This window comes from Panthera leo, chromosome B4, assembly GCF_018350215.1.
Source record: "Panthera leo isolate Ple1 chromosome B4, P.leo_Ple1_pat1.1, whole genome shotgun sequence".
Classification (NCBI taxonomy): domain Eukaryota; kingdom Metazoa; phylum Chordata; class Mammalia; order Carnivora; family Felidae; genus Panthera; species Panthera leo.
In genome coordinates, this window is record NC_056685.1 from 76,616,312 (window position 1) to 76,641,642 (window position 25,331).

At 42.8% G+C, this 25,331-nt stretch overlaps 2 protein-coding genes across 9 annotated transcripts in view; both read right to left on the reverse strand.

Annotated features, from left to right (window-relative positions):
• The window catches only part of CERS5 (ceramide synthase 5), a 33,143-nt gene extending 21,997 nt beyond the window's left edge, over window positions 1-11,146 (reverse strand). The window contains exon 1 of one of the 4 annotated variants that reach the window (XM_042946482.1): window positions 10,785-11,133. In XM_042946482.1, coding sequence (XP_042802416.1) covers window positions 10,785-10,981 — 197 coding nt within the window. In that variant the 5' untranslated portion in view covers window positions 10,982-11,133. Of the gene's footprint in view, window positions 1-5,872; window positions 5,966-10,784 lie in introns of those variants that run through there. The other 3 variants (XM_042946485.1, XM_042946484.1, XM_042946483.1) reach the window with 3 other exon arrangements.
• Window positions 11,147-14,788: 3,642 nt separating this feature from the next.
• Window positions 14,789-25,331, reverse strand: part of LIMA1 (LIM domain and actin binding 1) — an 85,208-nt gene continuing 74,665 nt past the window's right edge. For all 5 annotated transcript variants that reach the window (XM_042946491.1, XM_042946490.1, XM_042946489.1 and 2 more), the window contains exons 10-11: window positions 19,182-19,315; window positions 14,789-17,077 (exon numbers count right to left, since the gene is read on the reverse strand). In XM_042946491.1, the coding sequence (XP_042802425.1) occupies window positions 16,069-17,077; window positions 19,182-19,315 (1,143 nt within the window). In that variant the 3' untranslated portion in view covers window positions 14,789-16,068. The remainder of the gene's footprint in view (window positions 17,078-19,181; window positions 19,316-25,331) is intronic.

The window sequence follows — 25,331 nt, forward strand, 5'->3', positions numbered from 1 at the left end:
AAAAAAAAAATTAAAAGAAAGGAAAGGAAAGGAAAAAAAGAAAAAGAAAAGAAAATATTTGTTATGTCTTGGTGTTATATCAAAGAAAAAATACTTCCCCTTTCCAATGACATATTTGTGTGAAGCCAGATTTTATTTATATACTTCAACTAAAACTACATATAACAAGAGCCTGAATGCAGACGCCACCAAGAAGAATCCAACTATCTTCTATTAAGTCAGACAGTAAAGAGATTTCCAAAAATGTAAAATCAATGCTGTTCTCTGGATTTTTTTTTTTTAGAAAATAATTACTTTTCAAAAATGCTATTCATGTAACATGGCTACTATCATTATTTTTAATGAAATAATACATTTAAATTATACTAATACGATTCATTTATGTGCTGGTGACTCCCAAGCATACATTTTGAGTATCCCCTATACATATGCACCCATGTCAGTGTATTTTTCTGAGTAAATTTTTTTATTAAAAAAATTTGGGGGGGGCAGCGCACCTGGGTGGCTCAGTCGGTTAAACGTCTGACTTCGGCTCAGATCACGGTCTCAAGGTTCGTGAATTCCAGCCTTGTGTCAGGCTCTATGCTGAAAACTCAGAGCCTGGAACCTGCTTCGGATTCTGTGTCGTCTTCTCTCTCTGCCCCTCCCCTGCTTATGCTGTCTCCCTCTCAGAAATAAACATTTAAAAAAAATGTTTTTTAAAATTTTTATTTATTTGAGGGGTGCCTGGGTGGCTCAGGTGGTTAAATCTCACTCTTGGTTTCGGCTCAGGTCATGATCTCATGGTTCATGAGTTCAAGCCCCAGTCAGGCTCTATGCTGACCACATGCAGAGCCTGCTTGGGATTCTCTGTCACCCCTCATTCTCTCCCTCTCTGCCCCTCTCCTGTTCATACTTGAGCTCTCTCTCACACTCTCAAAATAAATAAACTTAAAAAGAAATAAAATTTCATTTCTTTGATTGAGAGAGAGCACATGTGAGTAGGGGAGAAGGGAAGGGTAGGAGGGAGGGAGGGAGGGGGAGAGAGAGAAAGAAAGGGAGAAAGGGGGAAGGGGGGGAGGAGAGGGGGAGGGGGAGGGGAGGGAGAGGGGGGGAGAGAGAGAGAGAGAGAGAGAGAGAGAGAGAGAGAGAATATCTTAAGTAGACTCCATGCTCAGCGTGGAGCCTGACATAGGGCTTGATACCACGACTCTGGGATCATGACCTGAGGTGAAATCAAGAGTCAGTCACTCAACCGACTGAGCCAGCCCTAATTTTTTTTTTTAAGATTTTGTTTTTAAGCAATCTCCACATCCTATGTGGGGCTTGAACTCACAACCCAGAGATCAAGAGTTGCATACTCCTTCTACTGAGCCATCCAGGCACCCTTCTGAGTAAGATGTTCAAAGGATAGGATTTGCTATCTACAAACTCATGTGCTATAAACATTTGTTGTACATGTATATGTATTCTTTGGACTTTCTTTCTTTCTTTCTTTCTTTCTTTCTTGAGAGAGAGAGAGAGAGACAGAGAGAGAGAGAGAGAGAGAGACAGTGCAAGTGGGGGAGGGGCAGAGAATGAGGGAGAGAGAGAATCCCAAGCAGGCTCCATACTCTCAGTGTAGAGCCTGATGTGGGGCTCAAACCCAGGAAACTGTGAGATCATGACTTGAGCTGAAATCAAAGAGTCGGATGCTTAACCAACTGAGCCACCCAAGCACCCCACGCAGTTTCTTTTGAGGACTTTTTTTTTTTAAAGAATAGTGTCTTCAGGGACTCTTTTTTTTTGAGAGAGACAGCCTGAGTGGGGGACCTGTAGTGGTAGGGGGACAGAGGATCCGAAACCAGCTCTGCACTGACAGCAATGAGTGCAATGCAGGGCTTGAACTCACAAACCGTGAGATAGTGACCTAAACTAAAGTCTGACGCTTAACCGACTAAGTCATTCAGGCACCTCTCTCTCTTTTTTTTAATTCATTTTTTAAGTTTTATAAGTAATCTCTACACCCCAAGTGGGACTCAGACGCACACCTCAGATCAATAGTCTCACACTCCTAGGACTAAGCCAGCCAGGTGTCGCGAGGACTTTTTTTTTAATTGACAAATTTGCTCTTAAAGCAGAAGCAGACTATAAAGAAAAGGACCTCTATGGCATATATTATCCTAAACCATGGCAAGGCACACACTGTGGATTTATACCAGACTATTTTCACTCCTCCCACATGTATCAAAGTTATCCTCACTTAGACTATTACAGAGCCTTAAAGCATTAAGATAATTAGTGCCCATGCAATTTGATACACTGCTAGGTGCTGTGATGAGAAGGATCAGCAATCCTGCTTACATCTAACCTCATTGTAAGGAATGTAAGTCTTGAGATAATAAGAATTACTAACAGTATATATGTTGAAATGTTTCAGATGGACACAATTTAAGACTAAGTTGTAGTATTATTGTACAGTAGTTAGCGAATATTTTACTTGCTACAGAGCAGCAGTTCTCAAAGTGTGGCTGAAAAATAGCTGGGGGTCCCTGACACTCTCATTGTTGAAGAGTTTCTCCCTTTCCGACTATATGCATACATTTCTTTCACTACACATATCTATCTTTCTTAAATGGATGATCTTTCCACTTACAGTCTTAAATGACGATACAACTTAATGTATAGTAACTTAAATGTAATGTAATGTAATGTAACTTAAAGTAGAAATACACAAATGTACAAGTGCCAAGAGGTGGATCAGAGAAACAGGTTAACAAAAAAACTGTTCCTTAAGAAGTTTTTTCACCGTTCTTCAGGGTCCAAGAAACAAGTGTTTGCTAGTGAGACATTAAGCCTATATTTTAGTTAACAACTGTTAAAAGGAACTGAACCCACCTCCTCCAAACTCCCATAACAGCCTTCTGCATACATTTATGACACTGTATTTTAAACCACTGATATTCTTGCTTTCTTCCTGCGAGCAAACACCATGACTTACATTTTTATCCGTGGCACACAGTCTGACAACTGGCAGATACTAAGTTCTCAATAAATAACTGCTGGAGAAAGAAGAAAATAGGTAAAAACTAAATTCTTAACCAAAAGGTGAAGTGTTTCAAGGAAATGTGCCCACCTGTCCTCCTGGGTCATCAGATAACCTACCAGCTCCATGTAGGAGAAGGTCCCTGATTTCTGAGGAATCAGTAGAAATTCAAGTTAACCAATTTCAGTATAAGGGGATTTCCCCAAGCAGAATTAAACACAGCAAACACAACCCGACTGAGACCTCCTGTGCTTATTTTTTTAAACAAGATATCTTTTTTTTTTTTTTTTTTAAGTTTTTTTATTTATTTAGAGAGAGAAAGAGAGCACAAGCAGGGGAGGGGCAGAGAGAGAGGGAAAGAGAGAATACCAAGCAGGCCCCGCGCTGTCAGCTCAGAGCCCCACTTGGGGCTCAGGGGCTCAAACTCACAAATGGTGAGATCATGACCTGAGCCAACATCAAGAGATGGACACTTAACTGAGTCACCCAGGCGCACCCTGCGTGGTTATTGAGACTTCTTACAAATGTTGACGCTACCCAGAAGCCAAAGACTGTAAGGAATACCCTTTTTAAGAAACACCACAGGGGCACCGGGGTGGCTTAGTTGGTTAAGCATCCAACTCTTGGTTTCGGCTCACATCATGATCTCATGGTTTGTAAGTTTGAGCCCCGCATAAGGGTCCATGTTGGTGTGGAACCTGCTTGGGATTTTCTCTCTTTCCCTCTCTCTCTCCCCTTCCCTGTGTGTTCTCAAAATAAATAAATAAACTTTAAAAACAAACAAACAAAACACCATAATTTTGAGAAGAGATAAAATACTGTGATTTTTTTTTAATGTTTATTTATTATTTACTTAGAGAGAGAGAGTGCGAGCAGGCAGAAAGGGAGACAGAGAATCCCAAGCAGGCTCCACACCATCAGTGCAGAGCCTGAGGTGGTGCTCAAACTCATGAATTGTGACTTCATGACCTTAGCCAAAACCAAAAGTCAGATGCTTAACCAACTGAGCCACCCAGGCGCCCCAAAATACTGTGATTATTCCCAATGTCTTATCAGGGCTGTGCAGCACTCCACATACATTTAACTTCTTGACAAACTTGTTTGTTTACAGATCATTAACTACTCGACTAAGAAGATATATGCAGAAAACTAAAATTACAGAGCAATGCCTGGCTAGAAGGCACTGTCAATTAGTATTACTCAAAATAGACTATAACTAGTCATTTAAATCATTCGGAAAATGATTTATATTTAAAAAAACCCATTTTTGCCACAACTTTTAGAAAGATTTGTTTAAAGCATGGTCAGAAAAAAAAATTAAAAAATAAAAGCATGGTCTGATATACTTAGGACTGATCACCCTTCAGGTCCTAAAAAAAAATACATCAGGGGCGCCTGGGTGGCGCAGTCGGTTAAGCGTCCGACTTCAGCCAGGTCACGATCTCGCGGTCTGTGAGTACGAGCCCCACATCAGGCTCTGGGCTGATGGCTCAGAGCCTGGAGCCTGTTTCCGGTTCTGTGTCTCCCTCTCTCTCTGCCCCTCCCCCGTTCATGCTCTGTCTCTCTCTGTCCCAAAAATAAATAAAAAAAAAAAACGTTGAAAAAAAAATTAAAAAAAAAAAATAAATCAAATGTGAATTTATATTAAAATTCTTTTCAGGGCGCCTGGGTGGCTCAGTCGGTTAAGCGTCCGACTTCGGCTCAGCCTGCTTCGGATTCTGTGTTTCCTCCTCTCTCTGTCCCTCCCCCGCTCATGCTCACGCTCATACTCCCTCTCTCTCTCTCTCTCAAAAATAAACATTAAAAAATTTTTTTTAATAAAATTATTTTCAGTTATAAATACTTGTTTGAATTACTCCCATCAGCACTATTCAACAGAAATATAATGCAGGCCACATATATAATTTAAAATTTTCCTTTACTTTTTTTATTATTTTTTAATGTTTACTTTTCTTGAGAGAGAGAGAGAAAGAGCATGAGCAGGGGAGGGGCAGAGAGAACGGGAAACAGAATCTGAGGCAGGCTCCAGGCTCCAAGCTGTCAGCACAGAGCCCTACATGGGGCTGGAACTCAGGAAGGAACTGTTGAGATCCTGACCTGAGCCCAAGTCAGATGCTTAACCGACTGAGCCACCCAGGCACCCCTAATTTTAAAATTTCTAATAGCCACATTCAAAAAAGGAAAAAAGAAACAGGTAAAGTTAATTCTGATAATATACTTTGGTTAAACAGACATATCCAAAATATCACATCAATATGTAATCAATGTTGAGGCACGGTGGATGGCTCAGTCAGTTAAATGTCTGACTCTTGATCTCAGCGCAGGTCATGATTTCACAGTCTGTGTGATCAAGCCTATCGTTGGGCTCTGTGCTGACAGCAGGGAGCCTGCTTGGGATTCTCTCTCTCCCCCTCTCCTGCTCTCTCTCTCAAAATAAGTAAATAAACTTAAAAAATAAATTAAAAAATAGTTATTTCCTTGTAATCAATGTTAAAAATGAGATATATTACATTCTTTTTTTGTCCCCCTGCACTGTCTTTAAAATCTGGTGTGTGTTACACTTCAAACGTATCTAACACAGCACATTTGGACTAGTGACATTTGAAATCCCCAAAAGCAAGTAGCTACTATACTAGCTAGTGGCTACTGCACAGAACAGCAGTTTTAGAGAATTCTTCATATCTAGGAAAAATGCCTTTGTTTCTACGAAAACTCGTTTCAGATTTTTTTTTTTTTTTAGTTAGAAGTGATTATGGTTAGCTCCTTTTGCAGTAACATTTCAATTAACTTCCCCAAAGATAAGGTAGGAGTGGGTTCAAGCAGAGTCCAAAACTCAGTGAAGGGCAGCTTTTATCTGCCTAAAAATACCTCTGGAAAGGAAGCCAAAATAGGTTTATCTCCCTTGCCGCTCCGTAAGAAGGGTGCGGGGGTGCCTGGGTGGCTCAGTTGGGTAAGCGTTAGTTAAGCGTCCAACTTCGGCTCAGGTCATGATCTCACAGTTCGTGAGTTCCAAGGCCCATGTTGGACTCTGTGATGACAGCTCAGAGCCTGGAGACTGCTTTGGATTCTTTGTCTCCTTTGCTCTCTGCCCCTCCCCCGCTTGCCCTCACTCTGTCTCTCTCTCAAGAATAAATAAACATTAAAAATTTTTTTTTTAATTAAAAAAAAAAGGTGCAGATTTCACTTGCTGCCTCCTCTTAATTTCTTCTTTACCCATCTAGGAGACCCTAGTTTTCTGAATCAGGAAGTGGCTAAAGCAAAAATATCTGACATGTTTCTTTGCTGTGCTGAATATATTGTCTCCAGGGATAAGCCAGGAACCTGACCTCAGGCATGACAGTATTCAGTTTTCTGCAGAGCATCAACACCCACTGCACAGAAAGGGTTGGGGAAAGAAGTTTCCCCAGCAAGAGGAGGGGCACATAAGGCTTCTGACCATCTGGAGCTAATGAAGAGGTGGATTCTTAGACAAGGGCAGGGCCATGTGAGTATCTTTTTCAATCTTGCCCTGCTGGATCTGCAAACCTGATTTAATTCTGTGATTTACAATTCAATAACGCCCAACAGAATACCTTTAGAGATGCAATGGAATGGGCAGTTTCCCTCACAGCCTAGTCAGCAGCTATGTCCATTCTTCCCAAAGCCTTTCTAACCCGTCAGGAAGACCCACTGATCCTGGGTCACAATGCAGTCACTTGACATGGATCTGGGAGGAAGGCAGCAGGCCTGTCAGAGAGAGGAAAAAAGTTCTTCCTCCACTTAGGGGAAATGGGGGAAAACAAGAAGAAAAAAAAAAAAAAAAAAAAGCAGTACGTAGCAGAGGTAGCAAGGCTTACGAGAGGAAGATGAAATGAGTGGCTGAGAAACGTGCACACAAGAGTCACTACTTTTGTTACCAGTTACATGACAGGCTAGCAAGTGAATCTGTTCAGTCTCCTATGACAGAGAATGGTATTGAGAAGGCTCTTTGCACACCCCAGTGAGGTTGCTTTGGAAGTAACAAGAGAGAAGAGGGGATTGGAATAATGAATGAGCAGCAGAGAGAGCTCTAATCTATCTCCTGAATAATTCACAAAATAATTTTCTTCTGGCAATACAGAGCTCCTATTGCAATAGCATATTCAAAATAAATGAGCCTATATAGATCTAATGGTGTCAATGGTGTCTCAAGCTTCTACTTGATCCCAAGAAACAAGTGCTCAAGTGACTAGATATTAAATTTCAAACAATTTTATCATGAACATAACATGAAAAGAAGTTTAAAAAAAAAAAAAAACACATGGAAGAGTTTCTTATCCCTGTTTTGTTAGGGTACGGGGTAGTGTGAATGTGTGTATGGGGGGAGGGGATAAAGAGAGAAAAAAGCTGTAGAAAGGTACACAACATGCAAATATATGATGAAATTTAACAACAGAAACAAAGGAATTTCTCTCAGTCAAGCCAAACATCCATTTCAGGTTGGAGATCTAGATTCTGACTACTCCTCTGGGCATCTATGTAGATGAGGATGGGCCCTCCTCAAACCTTCAATAAATATTTACCGATCACAGGCCACACCTGAGGCATTTTGCAAGGCACAGGCCACCACAATACAGCCACTCAGCAGAGGTCCACAGAGCGCAGCCTCCATTATTTGGTAAGTAACAATCTCCTATCCGCAGCTCTTTAGCAAAATAGCTAGGTACAAACACTTTACTTATTATGGCCCCGCAGCTTTTCAAGTCATCCCCATCAGAGGAGGCTGTGGTTCTCCAGGGAATGTGGGAACTAAAAAACAAATGCTCAGCATGGTTGATGAGAAGGATGGGAAGGTAAAACCAAATTGTAAACTCTATTCTTTGGGAGATTTTTTTTTTTTTTAAGTTTATTTATTTAGTAATCTCTATAATCTCTACACCCAACCTAAGGCTCAAACTCAGGACCCCGAGATCAGGAGTCACATGCTCTTCTGACTGAGCCAGCCAGGCACCCCTATTTTTTGGGAAATTCTTAAAACAACACAAATAGAGATAATTTATCAAGGGACATAATATAAGACTCATTAAAATATGCAGAACAATTTGAAACAAAAATCTGAAAAAAAATACAATCTTCAAATCAAACACATTAAATAACCAAGAATAAGATGAGCATGGATTTGTTTTCCAAATCCTAGAATACTAGGAAGAGGTGGCTTAAACCTTAATCCTTGAAAGGAGGTTTAAGGAAAGGTTAAAGATGGCTACACCATATAGTGGAAAGAGCCCGGGGCTTGGGAAAATGATCTGGATCTTGGTTCTAGTTCCTCCTCCAGTGAGTATGAAACCTCTGAAAAGCTGCAGGATGTTTCCAGGCTAGTTTACTGTCTATAAAGAAAGTCCTAGCTCACACAGTCTATGATTACTAGAAACCAAGTCACTTCTAGAAACAAATTAGATGGGATTTGAGAAATGAGAAAAGGAGGAAAAACAACTTAGCTGTACCAATATTTCTAATACGTCTTTTCCTATACTCTAAGAGTGGCTTCTACTACCTTTATGCAAGACCGGTGTAGCAAGAGAGGAACTGCTAATCCAGCACTCAATTCTACTGCTAACTAAGGTAGTAGGTTTTATAAAAAGAAACAAAATAGCAGGACCGCCTCCAAGGTTAAACTTTCCCAAGATCATACATGAGATGAACAGGATGCCTGACCTTACTAGCCAAGGAATATCATACTAGAATGCTTTCAGCTCAGTATTCCCATCCTCCCCTGCTCCCCTGACACCGAGCACCATAGAAACATTCAGATAGAATTCCCACAGGTAAAGGATCCTTTTCCAGTGGCTCCGCCAGGGGATATAGAAGTCTTTACAGCCGTCTGAGGGAACTCTTTGGAAATCTGAAGATATATGCAGTTTTTTTTTTAGTTTATTTATTTATTATTTTGAGAGAATGCACGTGCAAGTGGGGGAGGGGCGGGGGGGGGGGGGAGAGAATCCCAAGCAGGCTCTGTACTATCATTGCGAGCATGATGTGGGGCTGGAACTCACAAACCACGAGATCACTACCTAAGCCGAAGTCAGACGCTTAACTGAGAGACACCCAGGGGTGCCCCTATGCAAGTTTATATAAAATGGGTATTTATAAGAAACATGCTATTTCCTCTTATCAGTAACGTGAATAAACTTCCATATTGGTATACATTTATATAAAAAGCAGAGAATATTTTCCTAGGACAATTAAATTTTTTCTTAAATTGGTGTATTTTCCTTTTTAGTCATTACACTGTCTTTCTCTTTTTTCAGCCCTCACATACAGCTGCCAAGGTGGAGAGTACCCAGATCTAAGTTATTCCTAAGAGGGAAAAGTGGTTTGTACCACCACCCCAGGAATACTTAATACAATGCCTATACTTACAAAACTGTAACACTAAGGTCCCAAGGACCCAGAAAAGGCATTTAGATCTTTCAGTTTCATTTGCTTCAGTTAAAAGCATCTTGATTTTTGTACCTGAACGTCTGACGGAGAGCACTTTGATAACAATACACAAACACTATGAACAAATGGATGAATGACAAGCTGGCTACAGAAAAGAAATATTTTGTGAAAGACTTTTGTGTCAGAAGTAGTAGGCACTTTTGAAAAGTAACCCAAAACACATAATAACTAATTCTTCAGAGAGTAATAGATTCTCTTTATTTGCAGTATATTCCCGTCCTAGAAAGGGCGTTTCTGCTCCAGATAAGGGCCAAATGAACAAACGATGTCAATGTGCATCCTCATTACCTGAGACCTATGAAGAAATAGGTCTCCTTTTCCGCAGAGTAGATTTGATCAAAATCACCCACAGCTGTAAGCCCACAGTATAAAATCGCCACATCAAGTCCTCTGTGAACATTTCATCTTAGACAGTAGGTACCAACTACTCACTTAAGGAAAAGTGAAATCACTTTTATCAAGAACACGCGGTCAGAAAAAGAACTGTGATTCTGCTAAACTCACTTAGAAGCCAGCTCAATACAGCTTTCCTCTGATAAGCCCTACAGATCTCTTCCTTTCAAAATGACCACTCCTCCTTCCATCTCAGGCCTCTAAGGCCTGTTCCGCAACTAACCTGACACCTTTCTAGACTTTGGAACCCCAGGCTCCACCACGCCTCATCCCTACCAGATTTCCACTCTCTTGCGGGCTCTGGTAGCAATTTTTGGAAATTTACACATGCACAAAAATGTCCATGAACTGATAAAGCAAGGCTTGGGGCCTAACCCTGCTCCCCTCAACTCTCATAAGTGTCCTCGCAAATCTCAGATTCCCCAAAACCCGCTCCTTTCGCTTGGAAAGGTTGGCTCTTAACGTTAACCGTTCAGCTTCCACAGCCCCAACTAGTTCTGGTTCCTGTGGCCCTTTCCTGTTTCGCTCTTCGGGTGTTCGGGTTCTCGGCCGCAGCTCACACACTCAACCTGTTTCCTGTCTGTAGGATCCCTGGAGGCTGGGAGCAGGCCCAGAAGAAGCCCCCCCCCCCCCCCCCCTCCACTCCCAGGGCCTCCGGGATCTAAAAAGGGAAAGGGCCCGGCCTCCCCTAGACTCTCGTTCTTCCACTGTCCACGCCCCAAACTGTCTTTACCTAGGCTCCGCGACCACCTCCGCCACCCTCCGAACATCCCGCGCTGCAGCCCGGGCTCCCCCAGCCCCCTGCTTCCGGGCTTCCCCGCCAATTCTGCTTCCGGTGCTCGGCCTTTCCCCGCCCCGAGCCGGTTCCACCGGTCCGCTCCCCGGCCCCGGCCCCGACCCTCCGCGCCACTCGCTCGCGGGCTCTCACCGCTCGAAGAGCAGCCGCACGGAGAATATGCCCGCCGCCACTGGGAATGCCGAGAGGATGTGTCGTGCCCGCGGGTAGCCATAGCCGTCACCCGGCCCCTCAAGGTCGGCCCAGCTCACGTTCTGGGGCAGCCAGAAGCGTTCGCTCCACAGCCAACTCCACAGCAGGCCCAGGGCTCCCGCCGCCGCTGTCGCCATCTTACGCCCGCCCCGCGGCCACCGCCGCCACAGCTTCAGCTGCCGCCACAGCCAACGGAACCCGCGGGGAGGCGGACCCGGGGCGGGGCCGAGCCGGCAGCCACCCCTTCCGGCCCCTTCGGGTCCCCGGCCCGTCTCAGCCCGCCTCCTCCGTGGGGCCGGGCCTCTTCAACGCCCATCTCACCTCCCCGCCCACCCACCTCCCGGACGGCAGACCCCAGGGCCGCCTCTCCTTGGGACCCCGCCCCCCGCCGGGCCATGCCCCTCCCATCTCCGCCCCGCCTCCACCTGCCCCGCAGGCCCTCAATTCTGGCCCCGCCCATTTTTCTGTGAGTTTCAGCCACGCTTTCTCTCTCTCTCTCTCTCTCTCTCTCTCTCTCTCTCTCTCTCTCTCTCTCTCTCTCTCTCTCTCTCTCTCTCTCTCTCTGTCTCTCTCTCTGTCTCTCTCTCTCTCTCTCTCCTCTCTCTCCTCTCTCTCTTTCCCCCTCTCTCTCTCCCTCTCTCTCTCTCTCTCTCTCCCTCTCTCTCTCTCTCTCTCTCTCTCTCTCCCTCTCCCTCCCTCTCTCTCTCCCTCTCTCTCTCTCTCTCTCTCTCTCTCTGCCAGCCACGGCCACACCCCTTATTTCAGGCCTAGCTCCCTTAAGGGGACACTCCTCTTTCTCAGCCCAGCAGTCTCAAAGGCTGTTCCCGCTGCCAGGCAGTCCAGACCTGCGTCTCTGCTCCTAGCAGAGCAGGCTTTCATTGGGGTCTACCTCGCCATCTCGGATGGTTCCGCCTAACCGCTCCTCCTTCCACCTCTAGCGTTTTTTGTTCCTAACCTTTTCCTTCCTTCGAGTCCTTTCATGATCTCAATTCCCTTTCACTGTTTTATCCCCTAAAATGAACTTTTCAAAATCCTTTTATTTTTCTCATGGGTAAAAGGAAATGGGAAAATAGCCAAAGGATATCATACAAAGAAAAGTACAAAGGAAAAAGAAAAATGATAGCGAATATTTAATGAGGCTTACCAAGTGCCAGGTACTGCACTGAACATTTTACACCAGGTATTTAACTCCCATCATTCTATGAAGTAGGTATTGTTTTATTTACTATTTTATGGATGGGTAAACTGAGGTCCATAGAGATCAAACAGCTTGCCCAAAGTTATATAGGATCGTGGTAGAGCAGGGCTTCTGAGCTAGAAAGTCTTTAGACTCTGAAACACTGAGCCCTTATAAACCTCCTTAATTTTAGGTTTGCACAGTAAACATTTAATTCTTTTGTGGATCTACACAAAAAAGAAGGGGAGCCACAGACAAACCTTCAGAAAGCTAAATTCAAAATGTCCCTCAACTGCCTGAGATTCCTGACCTCTGGTTGCTGTCTGTTCAAACCTGGCTACAAGGTTAATTACCACAGGCTAACTAGAATGATCTGAAAAAAGATTAAAAGAAATTAATCTCTACCTCTTGTTCAAGGACAGATAAAGTAACTTTATAACTAGTAAGGTATGCCTACACCAGAAGTTAGAGTTTCAAGGGGACAGGAAACAGGAGAAAAAAGTGTGCCATCCTAAGTAGACTAGGTTTGCTTTAGCTCAAAGGTTCTCAAATTTAGGGTACCACAGCCCAGATATTAGCTTGTCCCATCTCCCACATGGAGAGTTTGCTAAAAGGTTTCTTTTAGCAAAGAGATTCTGATTCTGATTCAGGAGGTGAGTCTGAGTGGGGCCTATGAGTTTGCATTTCTCATTTTTAACAAACTCATAGGCAATGCCACTGCAGCTGGTCTGAGAACCACTACATGGTGCCATGTTTGTCCAAACCCAGCAATAGCTTAGTGGTAACGACCACCCTATATTCAAGGTGTATTTTATTGTATTGTATTGTATTGTATTGTATTGTATTGTATTGTATTGTATTGTATTGTATAGTAGTAATGTTTACTTAATTTTGAGAGAGGGAGGGAGTATAAGCAGGGTAGAGGCAGAGAGAGAGAGAGAGGATCTGAAACAGGCTCTGTGCTGACAGCAGAGAGCCTGATGAGGGGCACAAACCCATAAAGCGTGAAATCATGACCTGATGCTTAACCAACTGAACCACCCAGGCACCACAAGGGTGAACAAGAAGTGAACTCTCCCTGATTCCTGGGAATTCAAATCAGAGCCCCAGAGGACAAAGAATTTGGCATGCGGGCACAAGCACACAGTGATCTTGGTCTCAAGGTCTATCCCCCCCCCAAAACACATTTGTACCATTTCTCGACATCTTGAGTGTGAGAAAATATATACTTAAGGAAATGTGTAATGAATGTAAACTTTCTGCCACTTTCACTTTGTCCAGGAGTGATTCAACCAGCAAGCTGGTAGAACTAAGTTGGTCCTGTAGTAGTCATGAAGAGTCTCCTTAACCATCTCAGGTTACAAGCTGGCCCCTTTTCTTGCTTCACCAACAGGACCTGTTGCCACCACTGACCTACCAAGCCCAAACAAGTTGCCTTCATTCAGAAAGCTGAGAGAAACACTTTGGCTGTAGGTTCTTTTGTTTTCTAAGAATGTTTAGTGTTACCTGGTCATTCTCTTGATAAGAACCACCTTTTATTATATTGATATGGAGCTAGTCCTTGTTTCTACTCTCTGTCCCTATATCTGTCTTAGTCTTTGAATGGCAAAGAAAACATTTCTTCTAAGGTTAATCTCAGTCCCTGCATACCTGATATATGGTGACATACTCAACTGATATCCATAAATACTGGCCATAGGTACTCAGACTTTTTTGTATAAAATCAGTAGGCTCGGGGCGCCTGGGTGGCTCAGTCGGTTAAGCGTCCGACTTCGGCTCAGGTCATGATCTCACAGTCCGTGGGTTCGAGCCCCGCGTCGGGCTCTGTGCTGACAGCTCAGAGCCTGGAGCCTGTTTCAGATTCTGTGTCTCCTTCTCTCTGTGACCCTCCCCCGTTCATGCTCTGTCTCTCTCTGTCTCAAAAATAAATAAACGTTAAAATAAATAAATAAATAAATAAATAAATAAATAAATAAATAAATAAAATAAAATCAGTAGGCTCAGTGAGTACCATGTGGATGGGTTGGAGCAGCAGAGTCATACAGTAAAGGCAGCTAAACTCAAGCCAGGATTCGATAGTTTATGAATGTCATCAGGAGCTTCTGGATTAACTGTTCAGTGAACAGGACTTTCTAAAGGACTTCAGCCTGTGATGGGGCCAAGAGCAGAAAGTAGTACCCTACCATCCATTTGGAAGACCAGGCAAGACCCTGGAACATGTAACAGATGACTCAAAAAGTGTGTTTATCTCCAAGGAAATCCACACTCCCACACTTCCATTAACAACAACAACAACAAAAAGTGTTTTAACTATTGGGGCAGTTGCCTCTACAGGCAAGGAAATCAAACAACCAACTATGCCTCTGCCCAGGGTGGAAAACATCCATTTTCAAGCAGAGACATTTGGAAATTCCCTTTAGCATGTTAGGCATAATTGCAAGGTGAATTATTAAATGTTGAGTACAATTAACAATAAAAAACCACCACCAGAGTTTGAATTGTTAAAACACACAGCTCATTTGGAATGTACACACTAAGTTTCTTGCCAAGTTGCTCTCAATTTTTCAGAAAAATTTGTCCTCTTTTAGGAAAGATCAAAGCCCAAGATCGACCCAATGCCACCACCTAGTGGGGAGATATATTCATAACACCTCTCTTCACTTAAAATGCATCAGACCCATGTGCCTTTCTTCCCAGACTGCTAAAGTAAAAGGTCTTGAGACACTGTCATAATGTAAAATAATAATGGAAAAGGAACATTGAAAAGTTCAGATGTAAATTAAAAGCTTTATTGAATAAAAATGTTTCAGACTAAGCAAGACTATAAGAAAGCAGAATATTTTACATCTCTAAAAAATATTAGAGCTAAATCTCTAAAAATGCAGGACAAAGAAAAGCCTATGGCTTAAAACATCTCTCTCCCCACATACAATTTGGAATATCGATTATGTACAACAAGTGTACTCAAGTTTATGTTCCAAAGCCTTAACTACTAGAAAACCACCCCCCCCCCACACACACACAAAGGCCTGTAATTGGTTTAATTGCACCCTGGGAATACTGTCTGCCATAAAAATCAATACATTTCAGAGCTGGTATGTATTTAAAAAACTAGTGTCCCAGAAAGGGGATATCAGAAGTGGAATATAGGGTCTGGGGGTCTGAGCTCAAGTGGCTTAAGGCAGTTTTTTTCTGTTATTCCTTCTTTAAACTCCTCACTTTGCTTTAACATGCAACATGGCAAACAGCAGTACAAAAGATCTTATAAAAATATTGCAGTTTTCAGTATATGATGAGCCCATAGATACCACCAAAGAAGAAAGCAATCATTTGGGGTGTAATCAGACTCATTGGCAAATACCAGAGCTTATTTGAGAGAGAGTGGATCTCTCCAAGCACCAAATGTGCTCAAAAAGTGCCCCAAAAGAACAGTTGTGTTATATCTCAGTAATCCAATTCAGGATGTGGCTTAGAGAATGGGATGCAAAGCAAGAAATTCCCCATGTATATCAGAGTGAGAAAATTAACCTAAAAATGTTTTAAAGATTACATATTTGATTTCTTAACAGATGAATGCTAAATAAATTGGTATTCATTTAAAAATATACAAACTGTGCCCTTTATACTAAAGTGCGTTCAGTCATAATGTTTAGGTCCCTAAACCCCTTCTGTGTGTTCCCTAATTCCATAGTTGAAGTGCGACAATGTGCTACTAATCGTCTATTTTTGTACTGCCTTTTGGGAATACAGTGGAGTCTGAACTATATCAGTTGGCATACCCGCCCCCCCGCCCCCATAAGACCTTAAAGCACTTATGTATATCATCATTGCTAAAATAGAGGACTGAAGTAATATTATCTATAGCGTTTAGAATTGGTTCACTTAAGCTGCAGTATGGGATTTTTTTGAAGCAAGAACTCCTCCAGAACTGCTTCCACATAAATGACAGTTCATGCTAAGACACCTGTTTACGGTGCATCACTTTGATAAAGGGCAGTGTCTTGCTAACACTAACACAGATTTAAGGCCCAGCACCGTTGCAGTCTGTCATTCCTCATCATCCTCATCCTCATCGTAGTACCGATTTCTTTTTATCTGTTCCTCCACAGACAGCTCTTTGACTACTTCTCCCTCCCAGAATCCCACATCCTGGGATTTCTGATGCTGGGTAGTGAATTCTTTAGGGGAGGTGCTTTCTGCAAAGCTGGACCAATTTGTAGACTTGGGTTCTAGTGGGGACTGCTCTTTGAGGTTTCTATCATTTTCATCTAAGCTTGCACCATTTTCTAGAAGATTCTCACTCCCCATCTCGAAACCATGATCTTCCTTACTTCTCCTCCCTGCCTCCCCTCCTTTAGATTCTTTGTTTTGCCTGGTTGTTTTTCCCACACTACCATTCTTTTCGGAGGCACTGGCATTTTCCACTTGTTTCCTTTCTGCTGCCATTCCTCCTATAAACTCCTCACTCTGTTCTGACATGCTCCAGCCTTTCCTTATAGGTGGGGATAGGATTTTGGGGCTCTTGACTGAAGTGGTTCGAAATGAAGCTGCCACAGTGAATGGACGGCTTCTTTCCTTCAGTGAAGAAGATCGTCTTAGCTTCTTCAGATCCAGATCCACATCCTCGGGAGCTTCAGGCTTGCTGATTTCATCCTCAGGAGGCCATTTGGGCTTGGATACTTTGATCCCTTCCTCTAAGGTACTTCCTGAACTACCAAGTTCAGTGGGGGGTGGCCAGGCTATCTTCAACTTCTTGGTTTCAGCTGGCTTGTCTTCTTTCTCTGGCTGAGAGGATGCCTTGGCTTCCATACTTGCTGTAAGCACACCCACCTTAGCAATGGGGGCATCTTCGACCCCTGGGCTCTGAGGGGTCTCCCCTGCAATTGGAAGCTGGGCTGGTCTCTCCAAAGTCCCTTCATTTTCATTTTTGCTTGCCCACAGATCCTTGTGTGGTCTGTGTCCAAAGCCTTCGTCATAGTTGCCTTTAGCTTTAAAGAGTTGATTGAAGTGAGGCTTACAGTAGATTCTCCCATGTAAAGATGCATATGTTCCTAGACTGTTGTTAAAAGAAAAAGAGCATAAAGTTGAGGTATCTATATACTCTTACTTATACTAGCAGGCTGAAATTTGGCAACTTCAGTATTTTCAGAAGTTGCTACGTGAGAAAAATACCTTTAAAAGCACATCAATCACCTAGGATTCTTTACCCCCTCCCTTTCAAGCACGTTTGTTTTATTACCCTTATAAAAAACATGCTCACTTCTAGGCCTAAAGCTTCACAAGACATTCATGTGGTACATCTTCCTATTTTCAAATGATTTCACTCCCCTCTGTCAAAACTGTTAAAAAAAAAAAAATTTCTTCCAAGAAGTCTTCCCTAGGCTATCCCACCTATCTCTGACCACTCATATATTTCCTAAGCATTTATAACCTTTCACTACTTATAATGATATTTTCCTTTGTACAAAGCTGAATCATTTTCCTCCTCGTTTCCCATTTGTGTTATAATTTAAAAACACATATCTACAGGAGTAGGTATAATGCTTTGCAAATGGATTGCACTCACAAGACACTAGTGAATGAATGTGGTTAATAGGAGCACAGTAGCTGGGAAGTAAATCTACTCTAATGTCAGTGCTGGACAGGCCTTTAGGAGAGTTGGTGTCTCTTGCAGGGTAACACAGTTCGAAGGGGGTATGAAAACAACAGCATTTCCACAGAAGAGATACAAAAATTCAGAAGCTTAGAAAAATATGCTTTGGAGAAAAAAAGTAATACCGTGGGCAGAAAAAGAACCAAGGAGCGGAAGTTACAGAGGAACGTTTTGGCTCAACAGAAGGAAAAGTTGTTGGGCTGGAGCTACCCCCACACTGGAACAAGGCAGTGGGGTATCGACCCCTGTGGAAGTGCCACACAGACGCCAGCACGTCTTTCAAGAGTATTTTCATTTATTTTTGAGAGACTGAGTGAGGGGCACAAAGAGAGGGAGAGAGAGAGAATCCCAAGCAGACTCTGTGATGTCAGCACAGAGCCCGATGCAGGGCTGGAACCCATGAACTGTGAGATCATGACCCAAGCCAAAATCAAGAGCTGGACACCCAGCTGACTGAGCCACCCTGGTGCCCCTCAAGAGTATTTTAGAAGGAATGCTTGCTCTGAAAGGAAAGCTGGAGGAAGTGACATCCTGGTTACTTTCTTCTCTAAAACTCTATGATTAAAATGAGTTAATATGGAATATGTCCCCAAATGGCCACATTTATATCCATACTTTGAGTTACTTGGAAGAAATGATACATAATTATTTTGTCACACATAAAAAGAAGCAATATACAGAATATGTGCTCTTCAGTGCCCATTATCATTGCTATTATTACCATTTATACAGTGTTTGGGACATTTTCAAGTAAGGGCTGAAACAACTATACTCTTTTTTTTTTTTTTTAATTTATTTATTTTGAGAGAGGCAGAGAGAGTGCAAGTGGGAGAGGGGCACAGAGGGAGAATCTCAACCAGGCTCTGCGGTGTCATTGCAGAGCCCGATGTAGGACTCGAACTCACGAAACCGTAGATCAAGACCTGAGCCGAAATCTAGAGTTATATGCTCAACTGACTGAGCCACCCAGGCACCCCTAAACTCTTAAGATTTCTTAGCTTTAAAGGGGCGCCTGGGTGGCTCAGTCAGTTGAGCATCCGACTCTTGGTTTCGACTCAAGTCATGATCTCACGGTTCGTGGGTTCAAGCCGCACATCAGGCTCTGTGCTGACAGTGTGAAGCCTGCCTGGAATTCTCTCTCCCTCTCTCTGCCCCTCCCAAGCTCTCTCTCTCTCTCTCTCTCAAATAAATAAATCAACTTAAAAAAAAAAAAAGATTCTGTGAGACCAAAGGAAAATATTCTACTAAATTAAGTCACAGGGGGGTTTTACCTGCCACCCATTAAGATTTAAGCTCCATGTAAATTAAAATATCAATGTACTAAGATGTTCCAAACACCACTATCATTTGATATGAAATACTTGTCACTAAATGATACTTTTTATGTTTTTCAAGGGCTTTCAACAGCGTGCTCTTGGTATAACAGCTTTTAGCACCAGTGCTCTAAAAGCCAAACATGCCCTCCGGAGGTCCAACTGTACAGAGATAGCTGGTTTGGTTGGCTTACCTAAGTTTGTTGTTGCAATAGGAGCACCGGAAGCAACTGATGTGAAACACCTGCTGGTTGGCTAAGAGACGCTCCATCGGGTAGACTGTCTTCTGACATTCCACACAAGTCTCTCTTGCAGGTGCCTGAAACTTCTAGGAAAAGGAAAAGGACAGCTTTAACAAGCACCGGCCAAGATGAGTTAGTGCTCTGCTGAGAGGCACCCTGCTTTTACTTTGTTAGCTAAAGGCTCCCTTACCTGTCAATTCTCACAGGAACACTAAGCCTGTTATGATTCTCTTAAAGAGTTCTCTTTAAGGCCAGGAAGCACTCCTGAATTCCTTTCCCCAACTGCCTGGCTGCCCCAAGTGTAGCTGCCACCAAGGACAGGTGGAGCTAGGGCTGGACTGCAGAGAGAGGCTTAGACAAGCCACCACATACACACAAAAGCACATAAAAAATGTTTCCACAGACAGGAAACTAGGAGAAAATGTCATCACACACAGAAGTTTATTTGATTCAAGTGCCTGGTAAAAGCAGGACAGACTTTTGTAAGATTCTGAAGGGGATAAATTTAAAGGAGAGGAAGAGCATTTAACTTTGGGGATGAGGAAAAGACAATTTTATAAAGTATCTTTTAGTCCCCTCTGCTTATACTCTTAATTTGGCATATTATTTTACCCACTAGGCATAATATTTTGAAGTAAGTCAAAGCTGACAGATAAATGTAATAATTTTAAAGAGACAAACTATTTTATTAGGACACCCAGAAGACAGCACAGCCCAACAAAGCTAGAATCTTCTCAGAAACCAATGGAGAAGGGCGCCTGGCTGGCTCAGTATGGAGAACTTGCCACTCTTGATCTCAGGGTTATGAGTTAGAGCTCCACGCTGGGCATGGAGCCTACTTAAAAACAAAAACAAAACAACTCAGTGGAGAATAAAACTATTGTAATGGGGAATGAAAGGTCATAATAGACTAGGAATTCATGAACTGCCTATAAAGTGTGGAATAAAAGTGAGGTGAGCACAGGTGTTCTAGCTGGTACTACCAATCCTAAATAACACCAAATAGTTGGTATTCCAGCATTGATGAAAGCCAGAATTACCAAACTGCAAGTTTTTACACAAGAAATGGTAACATGGCCACCAGGGGTGGGGGGTAAGAAGTCTCTAGGTATATGTAAATAACTCTTACCCCAAGAGAAACACCTTATCCAGCAAATGCAGAAGCAGCTTAGGTGGCCAGGAAGCTCTCAGTAGACACCTGGGGAAGGCTTTGCTGCTAAGACCCGGGTGGTGGTAAATAACATAAATTAGTCCCGAGGTCCAGGACCTGAATAGTTAAGATAAGCCTAAAAATAAACCAGGTCATGGGCAAGACAGAATTTTCATTACAAAAACCCGAAAATAGTCCCATAAAAAAAAATCAGACTGCTGGCTCACTTGCTATATGATTCACCAGGAAGTAAAGCAAAAAATAGGAATAGTTTTCCAAGTAGATTTGAATAGGAAACAAAAGTAGAAAATGGACCAAAAAATGGCCATAAAGGGAAAGCTCTATAAAAGGGAGTTTATTAGAGTTTAGTGGTAAACTCCCAAACAGCACCAAGGGATTTAAGAATGAAGGAAGAGAACTGAGTGGAAATGGCTTATCAACAGCCCTCTTCCATTCCTAAGGTTAGAGTCCTAAAAAGAAAAACTGTAATAATTAAAGACAGGTTCAACCTAGTTTACCAAGTGTAGGGGAGGTATTTAAATATGATCAAATGTTATTGTAATTGAATGCTGTTGGAAGTAATTAGGGCATTGTTTGGAGCTCAAATTTCTTTTTTTTTTTTTTAATGTTTATTTATGTTTAGAGAGAGAGACAGGGAGACAGAGCATCATGGGGGAGGGGCACAGAGAGAGGGAGGCACAGAATCTGAAGCAGACTCCAGGCTCTGAGCTGTCAGCACAGAGCCCGATGCGGGGCTCGAACTCATGAACCTGCGAGATCATGAGCTGAGCCAAAGTCGGATGCTTAACCAACTGAGCCACGCCCCAGAGTTCAGAATTCTTATATGACCACTTCTAACAAGACAGGACTAAGTGGAGATGTCATTGCATAGTTTTAATTGGGTTTTCTTCGAAAAGAACTAGGTCCTTGTCTAGCAAGCAGGAAATACATTAAAATGCAAAATAAAATTTGGGTATCATAGTACAGTTGATGGCATTGGAGAGATCCTGTACAGATCACTGTTCACATAATGTAAAAGTAATCGGCCCAATGTATTTATTTATCAGATTAAAAATCTTTTTCAGCTGCAGGGGGACTTCTGTATTTTTAACACTTGACTTAGAACAGTATTCATACTGGTCAGTAACGACAGAGCAGAGGACGGGAATTTCACACGGTACAAGGGGAGACGGGCATTATTTAGTCTGCTAATGGGGAACGAAGACCTACAGAGCACTCCTCCATTACAAACATACAGAGAACACACTGTAGGAGGGTGCGGCCCAGTGAACAGAAAGGAAAACCTGAGAGAAAGCTGAAAGCTGAGCTCACGTTAGGAGGAAAGTGGAAGGCAGGAGCAGAAATTAGGTACCGGAGCAGGAAGCAGAAGCTGGAAGAGACAAACAGGAACCTTCAATGAATACACAGCATTTGGAGTGCCCTGGAGCGCTTTACCGCAGCTGAGCTGAAACTCAGGTGCAGGCTCCGATCCAAGAATAAGACCATGTTTGCTTTCTTTTTCAAGTATTTCTACTAATTGTGGCTAAATCAGCCTCACTCATATCTACCTGAGGCTGGAACATGTCCCAGCTCAGGAGAAAGAGCTCTTCTGAGCCTTCACCCACACGAGGAGTGTCTCATTAACAATTCTTTAGTGTCTTACCACCTCCCACACCTGACCCACAATGGCTCTCTCCTGAATGGGGCCTTCGCCCACACAACTGAAAGGCCATCCTCCTTCTCCTCAACATCAAATTAATAGACTGCTAGCCCAAACATCTGACTAACCACAAACTCCTAACTAGCCAGACCTATCAGAGTCCCATTATTCCCATCCAGCTTTTTACACAGACCCTTTGCAACAGTATTTAATGTTTATGTGGCAGCTGCCCGAGGGCCTCAGAGTTTCATAAAGTCAAGAGGATCCCAACTTGGTAACATGCCAAATCAGAGTGGCTGTGTCTGTGCCTTCCCTTTACTTCCTCTGTCCTGGGCTCTCAGCCACTTTTCTGTAATTGCCCCCATGTCTATTCAGACAACAGGAAGCACAGTCAGTGCCCAAAAATCTCCACCATTATGGTAGGCCTGGCATACATCCTGCCCATGCCTCCATGGCATGCTTGGACCTGGCGCAGCCACATTTTAAAATGCTGCCAGCATCAGAACGTTAGACAGTTTTTAATCTTTTATATATTTTTCAGTTAGTAAGATATTTTTCATCTCTCCTCCCTCACTCTTTTTCACATGTAGAAACTGCAGCACCAGAACGTCAGGTGCCTTATCAAGGCTCACATGGTCAGTAGCAGACTTAAAATTAAAACTTGGAACTCCCGACTCTCAAACCAAGAGAGCACTTTCTAAATTATCCTGGAATGTTAATTTTCCATAACTAAAGGAAACTCCTTGGGGATGAGAGCAGATGCTAACCCAAATGAAAATAATCTCACTTGAGCATTTGGAACAAAGTACTTTGTTCAAACTACTTCCTCCCTTTGTTTCGAATTAAAATATGTAGATAACATCTTCGGGATATTCAGGAATGAATGAGGAATACATACATAATTGATGTTCATAAACACTGTCACGTCTTTCCCATATGACAGGTCTTACAGGCCTGCTGTTGGTCAGCACCTACTTAAAGCTACTTTTCCAATAAATTGCTACATTTGCATTCTTTCACCCTCTTGCCTTACGTCTATGTTTCAGCCCAATGAAAGCTCTAGTTGGGACATGATATCTATGTAATGCACATAATATATAGAGAGAGAGGGGGTAGCTGGCAACAAGCAGTAAAGCTAACTAACCTTTGGACGTGGTGAAGTCAGAAGAAAAGTCTGTATTGATGTCAGGCTGCCATTTCTCAGAACACCACAAAATGCCTTTCATTCCCTCCTTTCCAATCTGTGCAAAACATCTAGGTAATTAAACTGAAATTCTTCGCATACAGTAAATGGTTGGGCCAGCTCTGTGCAGCCTTGGCCCTTTCCCTGGCTTTCTGTGAAACTCTTTTTGACAGCATTCTGGAGATACTCACATCTTAGATTGCTTTACATATAGAGGACAGGTTAGTGTTCTGATAAAGCAGTAATAACATAGATAGTAAGTAAGTAAGTAAGTAAGTAAATAAATAAATAAATAAATAAATAAATAAATAAATAAAAGATTCTAGATGACCTTCTAGCATAATTCTGATAGCTTTGCAAAATAGCATAAAACCTCCTACCCTGTCCAGAGAGGAAGGGACAGCTGACAGGGCACAGAGGGGGTGCAAAGTGTGTGTCCTCTCATGCAGTCTGCCATCTTTTCTCTCCACATCCATCAGCAGCGAGGAAGCCTTGTCTGTCCTAATGAGGGCAAGGGGGTGTTCCCACGGCTGGTCACATCTCCTTGCCTTTTCCTATCCTCCTTTCTGGAAACATTTAAGGGACAACTTCTTTCAGGGGAAGGACATAAACCCCAAGAGACCTCTGGGTCTCTTGAGTAGAAAAGTCCTGATCCTTCCCCCAGGGTCCACTGAGCTCTGCTCCCAGAACACCTCTTTCGAGAATGAACCTGCAACTTGAATTTCATCGGCACCAAGTCCCACCGACTGAGCTATACGGCCAGTGTCCAAAATATACAAATAAAACTCATACTTGTAAAGACTAGTATCAACTTTTTTTTTTACTTTATCAAGCTAAAGTTTGAAATGAATCTCTACCTTAGATACCCTATTTTCAGTAATAGACAAGCACTAAGGAACAGTTTTTCCAGGATGTGTGGGACCTAAAAATCTATTCTGAGTGAGCAAATTTATTCTTAGCTGTATGTAATTTCCCCAAGTGCAGAAACAACTTCTGTTGCATAGTCTACTACCACGACACCAATTACATCAGTAGGTCTTACCTATAGACACTAAAGTGTGTGTGTGTGTGTGTGTGTGTGTGTGTGTGTGTGTGTGTGTCTGTGTCTGTACTTGCCTTCAGAATGTAATGGATAAATCTGAGGAAGAGAAAATAAACTATCCTTCAATAATAGTGGAGATGTGATTGAGTCCCATCTGTATCCCACACCATAATCCTTTGAGCTCTGGACCACAGGCAAACACAGGGAACCAGGTCAATTTACTCCAGTCTTTACACAATACTCAAAACCTGAGGTGTATGTCTGGTGAAAGCATGCCTGTCTGCATTCTACTGCTGAGTAACCAGAGGAAGCAGTCATGGGTCTGGGGCAGGTGCACAGGGGGCTTCATCTCCACCTCCTCTTGTCCCTGGTTATGCTGGGAGGGACCCAAGTGAGGTGCACTCTGTCACTCATCACTCAGCAGCTCAGATCCTGGAGCCTGCATCAAGAAGGGACCTCAAAAGTCCAACCCAGTACCAGGAGGTCTGACCTAGCAGTTGAGGGAGGGAAACAAGACTGGGTTGAGAATTCAAATACACTCAAGAACAGATTTTAGTTCTTAGATAAGCCACGGAATTTTCCTAGTCCCTAAGTCCATTGCTAAGTCAGATTTGTTGGCTGTTCTTGATTCAGAACCCCAACCCAAGGACTCAAATCCGGGCAGGGTTGCTGTCGGAAAATAAATTAACCCCATGGCATTTGCTACTTTGTTGGACTCCAGATACCGGACAAAGGAAGTACTGATAACAGCGTGAGCTGGTCTTTAAGGTCAGAAGAGGGAGTCGTATTGAATACATGTGCAGCTCTATCACCGTCACTCCATTTTTCCTCCCTTTACTTGCGTTCTCTTATTACTTTCTTCACCTTTTGCTCCTTTTCAACAAACTTCACTCTCCTCATAAATCTCAGCTTCCCCTAAAATTTTCATTTACATTCTTCACCCCCCTCCCTTCCCTTTTTCAACTCACCCTTTAAATCCCGGATTCTCTGCTTCCTTCTTTTTGTTGCAAACCTTCACCTATGTCCTCTTTTCATCCTTTTTTGTGCACTAGAACTTTCATCAAGGA